Genomic DNA, 10,264 nt, shown 5'->3' with positions numbered 1-10,264 from the left:
GGTATGGCATATGTACAATATGTAAGTTTTTTTTTAATGCGTATTGACCAGTGTGTGTTCAGTAAAATATAACGAGCCAAACACATATGCTCGTGTAGTTGTTCATTGTATCAGCAAGGAAAACACACAGCAGTGTGTAGAAAAACAAGAACATGAGCGTGGGTAATTTTTCTCTGATGTAATGAAACGAAACTGAAGTTTATGCACAGCAGTGCTATCCACGAAGAATAGAGGAGCGCATTTGTTTTGTAAGCATGTGTAAATTTTGTTTTTACAGCAGTATGTAAAAGACGGTTTTTACACCAGTAAGTAAATGTTCTCACAGCAGTGAATGTAAATGAGAATTTTATCCAGCTCAGTAAATTCTCAGGTGGAAACAGAGTTTTGTAGAATGAATTATTTTTGGTGAATCACTCTCAGCAAAGAGGATGAAGTTTGTATCAAAAATTTTGTTTTAATCAATAGAAATGTTTTTATGGTGGTGAAATACTCTGTTTTTCATTCAATTTTTTTTAAAAGGCTTCCCTGTGCACAAAAGATCCTGGAAAGGTAGAAACAGAACATTGACTCTGTGTGTTTGAATTGTTTGTTTTTGAGATTTTCTGAGAAAAATCCCCAACACGTCCTTCGCACGCGTGCTAGATTGGTTTGAACCCAGCCCGCCGGCGCACCAGAGCATTCCCGTTGCTAGGCGTGAAAATAAACAATGAATATCTAGATGGAATTAGTGATTCTTTGTCAAACCACGAACCGCCGTCCCTCTATCTGTTGCCACCGCTATCTTCAACCAAGTCAAACCTCGGTGCACGTTACTTCGCTAGGAAGCGTGAGATAAGTTGTGTTCGTTGCATGCAAAAGTGGCTAAACCTTCTGCTGAAAATGAAAAAGGATATGCTACAACGTTTCTTTCTGTCTTTATATCTTTCCTTTTTTTTCGTTTTTTTTCCGTTTAAACTGTATTGTTGAGAGGATATGATGTCGGCACTATGTTATCCCATATATCTTACTTAGCGCTCACACTTGCGGCCCCAGCTGAAATTCACGACTTCTTCGCTCTTATTACAAGTATGCTTGGACTTTGACTTTATTACATTATATAAACAGGTTAAGAGAAGGCAGATTTTAACATCTTTTCTTCAGCGAAGAGTTCCCCTCTGTAGTTGTTGTCAAGGATATTGCCGCTGCATCCTCCAGACCTAGCCGTTACTTTGCCACTGATCAGGCTTTTTTTTCATTGTTGTTATTAAAATGAGCAGGCGATTGTGTCTAATGGTCGTAGTCGCTGCCTTAAGCGCTGTAACGAGCAGCTTACAAATCGTTGCAGCAGGTACGGGCATTAGTGAAACGTTTCAAGGATTTCTAGTTCCACAGAACAAGGCAAGGAGGCAAGTGGGAGTTCCTCTACTAAAATGGGATGCCGCGCTTACAAAGTATTTGCGTACATATGCAAGGGAAAGAAGGGGCGACTGCCTCCTCCAGCATTCCGAAGGACCTTTCGGAGAGAACATATTCTGGGGAAGCGGCGGCCGCTGGAATGCTACAGATGCTGTTGGTGCATGGATGGATGAGAGAAAGTGGTATAACTATGGGAAAAATAGTTGCAGCTCGGGGCAAGACTGCACCCATTACACTCAGATTGTTTGGAGAACAACCACTAAAGTTGGATGTGCGGCCATCAAATGTAAGAGCGGTGACACCTTTATCACATGCAATTACTATCCTGCTGGCAACTATATTGGTGCCAGACCATACTGAAACGTCCAACAATTAGCACTCATTCTCCGTATTGGATTTACCAGTTTCCCCTTACAATGATTTCATTCTTTCAGAATCCCACCTCTATTCATAATTATTCCATTTTCATTCTTCGAATGTAATTGCACATACCGTTGTTGAGATCGTATTGATTCATGATTTTGGGATGTAAGTTGTTCCGATATTTGAGCATCACATAAATGATTCGCATAATTTTTTACTGCTCAATAAAACTTATCATCGACTGTGGATCAGCCTTAACTGACCATTAGCGAACCTGCTTTATTGTTTTGTTTGGGTTTTGTTTAATTAATGAATTGAAAGTTTATAATGAATACATTACTTATACGCAAGGGTTGTAATTTACTGCGTAGTTTTCTTTTAATAGTTGGAACTGATAAAAATTATTATTGAAGGTTTATGATTTAAATCTGTAAACAAATGGGTAAATTTCTCAAGGGTTTTGCTACCCTGTACACACAATTTAAATTTATAATAAAATTTTACGTATATTTACTTTCATAGGGGTGTCTATTCACTGCGTGTTTGGCCGGTATTTGCAAAGGCGGCAGAAAGGCCTATGGGTTCAATAAGGCTGCCTTTCATTGTGATTTTCCACAAACATAATGCATTGTACAAACATAAATGTAATTGACTTGTTCGTTTCGTGGGGAATAATTTGTTGTGAACTGGAAATTCAAAGTATTTTACGTTGTTTTGGTTTGGGTTTGGAATTAGAAAAGTACGTTTCTTTTTGGAAATAATTTGTTCTCAACGGGAAATTCAAAATATTTTACTTTGGTTTTGGTTTGGGTTTGGAATTAGAAAAGTTTCCGGATCCAAGTTCATCAAAATCGTTCAGATATATAACTTTAGCATTATTTTAGATATAAGAAAGCGTCAAAAAGATCAACAACATTCTGTTAGTTTATTGGTTTGATTCAAGTGACCAAAGAGCAACCTGCGGTGTTGTTTATTGGTTGTCAGCCGGTGGTTTCAATGCTTTTTCTGGTGTTTGGTTGTTGTATTTTTTTAAATTAATAGTGATTTTTTTAATATAAATTAAAATAAATTTTTATTATTTAGTTTTCATCATTTATTTTTAAATTTTAATAATATTTTAATAATATGAAATATATTATAATTGATATCTATTAATAACCATTTAGTTTATATCGCTATACTATAACAAACAATATTTAAAATATATATTAACGCGAGCAATTCTTAGATATATATTATTAAATTATATATCCTCCGCCCAAAGTCAAATATATTAAAATCCTCTTTGTTTGTGAAGATATTTTCTTGAGCATTGTTTACGTAAAAATAAGAAGTGTTAGGTTAGCTATCCGACACTTTTAGAGTATTCTACAGTTGTCTAATTCCTCTTTGTTTGTGAAGATATTTTCCTAAGCACTGTTAATGTACATGATGGAATGCGTAGGAAAGGAGCGTAGTGCCCTAATGCGTTTTTATGAGGAAGGCTTTTGAAGAAGGCTTCGGACATGCGGTGCTTCGGACATGCGCTCTGTTAATTTCATTGTACATATATCGAGATTAAAATTGATATGAGTTTTCCTCTAGCATTTGTGCATTAATTATCTACATCGTTTAGAACTCAATTAGAGAGAGAAGACTCGCTTGTGAGCACTCAAGAAGCATGAGAGTTAGATTGACATTCAACGTCAACACATGTGGGAATACACCCTGTGAGGGTTAAGAAAGGAGTTATTTAGCTCACGTGAATTTTTCTTTTATGTGCTTCAATTCTATTGTCTTGGGAGTGTGTTCCCACGCTATTGGTAGAGCCACCATCTCAGCAATATATGGTCAATTTTTCCTGGGTGTGAGATTGTGTATTTTCTCACTATATGATCATGTATTGAAGCGATTGTGTAATGAAAGCCCCCTTGGGAGTGTTAAAAGAAACCTAAGAAAGATCCTAAGCAAGAGGACGACCCTGTGAATAATTTATTTCCACAAAAAGCATGTATGTGTAATTGGCTCCTCATAAAAATCATGTGAATTTAGATGTCTATGTGAAGGAAAATGAGACAAGTGTTTTTGTTTTCCTTTGGGCTTGGATGAAACCCAAAGTTGGGCCGTTAGGCATCTATAATAGGCCGGACCAATGTGCTTTCATCACCAAGAATTTATACAAAGTTGACCCGACCTTTCAAAGGGATTAGTTGGTTGGTCGGGCTTGAAGCAAAGTTGGGTTGGGAGGAGAGCTACGAGATGAAATAGAAAGCCAACCCAGACTAGTCGGGGCATTGTAGTGGCTACAACCACCCTCCAAAAATTTTCCTTAGCTTCGTTTTGGAGCCTCCCTACCAACCTTTCACAGCAACATGTCTTGCTTCATCAAGTACACAAGCTTCAGTTTTTCTCTTGCAGAAAGGCAACATGTCTATCAGAGCTTGATGCATCCACCTCACAGGCTGTTTGTCTGGACTTGGTCTAGCTACAGGTTGGGTAGCTCCCTCAAAAAATTGTGCAATTCTAGAGGGCAACCAGCCTTACCTCCAGAAATTACGCAATTCAATCTGGCAGCGTGCTGGGCTCCAGAATTATGCAATTTTGCTAGTCAGGCTTCATCCAAAAAATTGTGCCTTTCTTCCCAGCAGGGTTGCTCAGCCCAAGAATTGCGCAATTCTAGGCAGCAGTCCGTTGCTCTTCTCAGAAATTGCACAAATCTCCTTGGCAGCCAGCCCATCTCCCTTCCAAAAATGCGCATTTTCTCCCAGTAGTTGAGCGGGCTCATGCATGTGTAGTTGGGTTTACCAGTTCCACCCGGGACTGAGAAAAGTTGACTTTCATGCATGGGCTTCTTCTCACAAGGCAGCATGTAAAGGCCTATTTTTAGCAGTTGGAGGTTACATGCAAGGATCATTTCACAAACCTCCCACCAAGTGTCGCTTTCCCTAGATTTGTGGCATGCGCTTCACAACCTCGATTTTATCAAAACTCATCAACTAGACATTGCAGAGTTCATTCCTCACATCAACCTTACAACTCTAACATCCCACATTACATCTAGGTACCATCGGCACATTCAGCTCAGCTATTTTGGGGTAAGCCCGCTTTCCATGTCTTGTGTTTTATTTCTAGCACTTTTTGTGTTTTGCTTCGTATGAAGGTTGTCTGCTTGATTTCAATGAGTTCTTGTTGTCATTTTGATACATACTAGCTTTTACTAGCACCGTTTCAGTTTTCATTAACATCTCACTGCTGTCACATGCATGAAACTGTTTTTCACGAATGGTCGTCGATTTGGCGACTCTCCTCACCCACATGCATGTTGTTCCATTTTCTGAATCTTTCATTCACCGTTTACATGCATGATCATCCACTTATGCTTACACTCAGTATCGCCATGCATTCGCTTTCACATTCGCTTTTAGTTGCCCGTTGGCGAGTCTGGTCAACCTTGGCTCAGACTCTGCCTCACCAAGACAACATTGCACAATCCTGAGAGGGAAGGCTCTGTCTTCCTCTCAAGAAAAGCACATTTCTACCCAGTGACTGTCCTCCAGTCTTGCATTGCACAATCTGAGGGACAGTGACTGTTGGCCCAGAAAATTGCGCAATGTAGTCACTGAGCTTGCATCCATTGCGAGCTGAGATTGCGCATTGCGCAATTCCAGTAGTCAGAAACCAAACTGGACTGTGCATTGCGTAGTTCTAGCAATCAGTCAGCCTCCTGACATCCCAGACTGTGCCTTGCGCAGTTTTGGCAGTTAGTCTCCCGACCTCCCGGCCGAAAATACGCAATCTTCATGATCAGTCACATAGGTATGTTGCAAGTCAGTTCTCAAGTTTATTTTTGTTTTCGACTGATAGATTTCTTGCCATGTGTCCAGGTATAAAAAGTGTTCATCTACCTCTTAGCAGCACAGGTACAATGGTTTCGAGGAGAGCAGAGTTAATGGCACTATTCAGAGCACACTTGGGGATGCAGTCGATCAAGTATCTATGAACTCTCCTACCCGCGAAGACATCAAGTTGTTCGTAGACAAAGACATCAAGATATGACGGCAGAATCATCACAGCGAGCGGCATCAAGAACAACAGTTGAAGGCAGCATACCGGATGCAACGAATGCAAGAGGAAGGTTGTTGACAACATAGAGGCAGAATAAAGTTGCAAGCTCAAGCAGATCCAATGGTGATGAAAGCAACTTTGGAGACTCAAGCTATGAGGTGACAGCCCGACATGAAGATCGCGCGAAGACAGAGAATGGAACAAAGAAGGAGTTGCATGTGCTGAAGCAGCAACTCAAGGAAGAACATGAGCTGCACAAACAAGTGGATGAGTTGCAGTAGGAACAGGAACAACACGGGGTGCAACATGCACTCATAGATCAAATTACGCATGTACAAGTTAAAGATCCATCCCAGCAGCTGGCACGGAGGAGACATGGTGACCAGTGTTGTTGATCTAATGCAAGGGAATTCAGCAGCATGCACGTCATCGTGCGCATGCATGTGATCCCACCCATTCATCACACTCACCAAGGAAAAGAAAAGAAGCAAGTCCAACTGGAGCTGAGCATGTAGTTGACAGTTGATGTGCATGACCACCAACACACATTGGAAGATCAACACAGACACTATGCATTAATGTGTTTTCGGTTCGGCCGCACCCAAGAAGATCATGCACATGTTAGCAAACGAGTTGGATGGAGGAACCACACCAATGCACCCAGATGCAACAGAGGCAATAGTTCACTTCAGCAAGATGTCACCGTGGAGCTCATGCACACCATCACGGACGACCAAGCTTGGCATCAACTCACCACCTTCACCATCACAAGCATGTCAAAGAGTTGGCCTCACCACAACAGACTAAGTTTCAGTGATGTCTTGCATGGCTTTCTCAAGCCGTTTTGTCTCACATGGGCACATGTGCATTGTAATGTAACATCTTGTCAAGTGGAAGTTCAAGTGTCGATAGTTGGATGTAACAACCATAGAGTAGATGAAGAGTCATGAGGGTAGATAAACTGCCACAAAGGGGAATATCAAGGGTCATCCCACCCTTTGCTATAAATAGAACCTCATAACTCATTGTAAAGGTTGTTGGTCAGCCATGCTTCCGATTGGACTATCTTAGAGATATCTTGGACAGTATTGTAACGAGCCTTGGCTTCCCCACTGCGCAGAGCTAGTACATCTCTTTGGAGGAGCAGGTGGTTGTGGCTGTAACATTCTGCTATCAAAACTAGTGGTTGGACATGGATGTATTGTATGACTGGAACTTACACTTCTTAATATAACAAGAGCCATCACGTTTCATGTATATGTTGTATTGTATTCTATGCTATCTGGTTTACTCTAAATGATATATGTATTGGTTTTCTTACGCATGCATGTATAGCTATCTATTTATGTATGTATGAATCTTTCTAAAATGTGTTGTTTGTTTAACCATCACTTTAGGTTGCTTGCTAACTTGCCTTCCATGTTGTGATGCATCTTCGCTCGTGTGTTCCCTTCTTAACTGCGTGCTATCATAGGTTTCCAAGGGGTGCACTCATCTCAACCCCCATGTGTTAGAACCTCTCATGTACCTTCCTTGTCTCACTGTAGTTGTCACACCCTTGCTACCAACAAAGTTATCCTACTTGCCTCTGTGCGAAATCGCGGTCAACGCATTACTGTACGACCCACTGCTGGGACTCCTACACCAAACGGTTTGAGGTCTAATTGGGACTTCTTACTGGGGATATCCACTTACATGTTGGCGGGTCTAGAACCATCAACATTTTGGTGCTAGAAGGAGGGTCAGATGACAAGATGAGTCCTCACATCTGTTTTGAATCTCTACATATCTATCATGACTAACTACCAAGTTGTTCTTCCGAAGTGCATGTCTTATGGAAACAATTTCATTATCTCAGAAAAGCACTCAAATAACTTGTCTTATAAAACATATGATGGTGGAGGCCACGTAGCCTTGGTTAGGCACGCGGTCGGCATTGTGGGCTCATGCGTAAGGCATGGAATCTTTGAAGAATACATGACCTGCGCGTTGTTCGTCTACGCGCTTCTTGGGAACCCAATGCACTGGTGTGCCACGTTGCCTGAAAAATATATTCATTCTCTTGCTCATCTCATTGTAGAGATAGATCGTGCTTTCAATCACTTTGACTGTAAAGCACTCAACAAAGAGATTTTGAAATTACGAAAAGCACCCAGTGAATCCGTTGAACAATTTTACACACGCTTTTGTAATCTTGCATACCGATCCCCCAAAGATGATATTGATTGGGAATTTATTGATGGAAGATTTGATTATCTTCTTCACGTATCCGAACCCTGCTCAGGACACTTCAGTGATGGAGTTGTGCAATCACAGGCAAGCACAGTGTCCCAAGTGACTGTCTGCCTTCACCTCATCAAACATCTCCACCACCACAGAGAGGTGTGGGAGATCATGCACACACATCTGTTGAACTTTCACATCCTCCCACACCACTTGCTCTTGATATCTGCACAGATCTGGTTGGCAAGATTGTTGGTTTTCATGTGGATTCGTTCCCTCAACCTCCGTCCGTGCGTTTTGTTGATCCTTTGGATTGTACTGTCTTGTTCTCTTCCATTTCAGACTCCTTACTTGTTGTGAACGAGGATCAAGCTGTAGACGAAGTTGGTGTTGTGCAGCCAACCTACGCCATCATTCATGATGAGTGTGTGGGAATATAAAGAAGAACATGTGGTGAAGGATGACTCCCTTCCAGTCACGCCTCATCCTCTTTATCTTGACATCCCTTGTGATTCTGTCACTGCTGATTTCCCCTGTGAAAACTCATTTCCGGATGTTTCTACTTCCGATCATTCACAGGACACGTTGTATGTCAGTTGGTCATTACAGTGTAGAGAGGACACATCTTTCTCGGAAAATTTGTCCAATCTATCACCTATCTTTCCTGAAAACAAAGAGGGTGAACATCGTTGCTTCCCATCTGCCCCTCTGCCTGATTCATCAAATCATGAGGATGCTGAAAAACATCCTGAATTTTCTGATCTTGGTTGTCGTGATCTCTCTACTTCCCCATCCGATCACGATGTTGATTCAACCATTGTTAATCTGTCCAAGACACTTGTCTACGATGATCTATCTGTAAACGAAATTGAAACCCCGTAGGTTGTCGAGGCACTTCAACCCGAGTTGATGGTTATGTCAGTCCCTCGCTGTCCTGAGGTTGGTTTCACTTCCGGTCAAGAAATTGTTGAAACACTCAAGGCTCCTCATCACTCTCTTCTTTTCATTGAAGATCAAACAAACACCAAGATTTCCCTTCCTCCACTCGAAATACACGATCCCATCGCTCATGCATTGGAGGAATCTTACACAGCAAGCACACATGCACAACGTAAGTGGTCTACCTCTCTCATGTTTGCTTGCATGTCACAGTCAAGAGAATGCATACATTCAACATCTGCACGTAGTGTAGCATATCAACATGGCAGCTCCACAGAATGCATGTCATGAGCTTTCACTCATTTTCTTTTTGTGGATTCTTTTAAACTCGGAGTGTGTTTGTCTTCACTGTTACATCTTTATTTTTTGCAAGTTTGCACAACTATCTTGTTCACGAACCATGCCTTCACCAACATGGGTCAATTAATGCGTCGGTGGCTGCATTGGAAGTATCACTTCACGTGAGATGGCCCATGCACCATTGGCTTAGGAGTAGGAGTAGTGTTTGATTTCAGTCTGTTTGCTTGCATGCTTATTTGCTTACTTTCTTTGTTGGTTTGTTTGTCTTCTTGGTTGTTTGCTTACTCGCTTTGCTTTCACTTTTTCTTCTTCTTCTGCTTTGCTTTGTTTTTTGTTAGCTTGTTTTGTTCGTAGGTTAGTTTCGCATGAAACCATGTATCACTCTTGAAACAAGATGGGTAAAGTACAAGAGGACTTGTACAACTATCAACATTTGGTTATCTATTGTCCGCTCTCTTATGTAAGAACTTGTTGTCTTCAGTCCATGATACATCAATGTAAAATACGTACTATTCAAAGTAAACCTTGGTGAAAACACAATGTTTGTGTGCTAACTAGTATCACCTACTCTAGTCGGTTGTTTTTGGGTTAACCCTTGTCAGCCCAGTCAAGTAGAGTAAGGTGAGGGGGGAAACCTTAATAGGGATGTCAGAGGCATAATAAACTATTTCTCTACAGGAAGAACCTCTTCTGCTCTCAATCAGTAGGGATCCCTCTTCCACCACTGAAATTAATAAGTGCTATGCACAGTTACGAAGATGAAAAAAAATGAAAAAGTTAAAAAAGTTAAAAAAAAAAAAAACGAAAATGAAAAAGGCGAAAGAAGAGAAAGGCTTCCTACGCAGAGAGGTGATGCAAGTAACTCTATCACGGTACTGACCAGGTTTGCTAGAAGCGGAGCCATGCTTGTGTTCCTATGTGACTTTGCTGGGGTATTGTCTAGGCCTGCTGGCAGTAGAGCAAAACCAGAGATGAAACTAAGACTTTGATGACTATATTG

General features: G+C 41.1%; 1 protein-coding gene across 1 annotated transcript; it reads left to right on the top strand.

The window, feature by feature from the left end:
* Positions 1-1,248: 1,248 nt before the first annotated feature.
* Positions 1,249-1,755, top strand: LOC149241010 (pathogenesis-related protein PR-1-like). Its single transcript, XM_089370414.1, has one exon. It carries the CDS (start codon positions 1,249-1,251, stop codon positions 1,753-1,755), a length of 507 nt encoding a protein of 168 aa, XP_089226540.1.
* Positions 1,756-10,264: the final 8,509 nt, after the last annotated feature.

Source organism: Pinus tabuliformis, chromosome 8, assembly GCF_031772625.1.
Source record: "Pinus tabuliformis cultivar Carrire ecotype Pingquan chromosome 8, CPIR1, whole genome shotgun sequence".
NCBI lineage: Eukaryota > Viridiplantae > Streptophyta > Pinopsida > Pinales > Pinaceae > Pinus > Pinus tabuliformis.
Note: the sequence above shows the minus strand (reverse complement) of the source record. Positions and strands in the feature narration are given on the sequence as shown.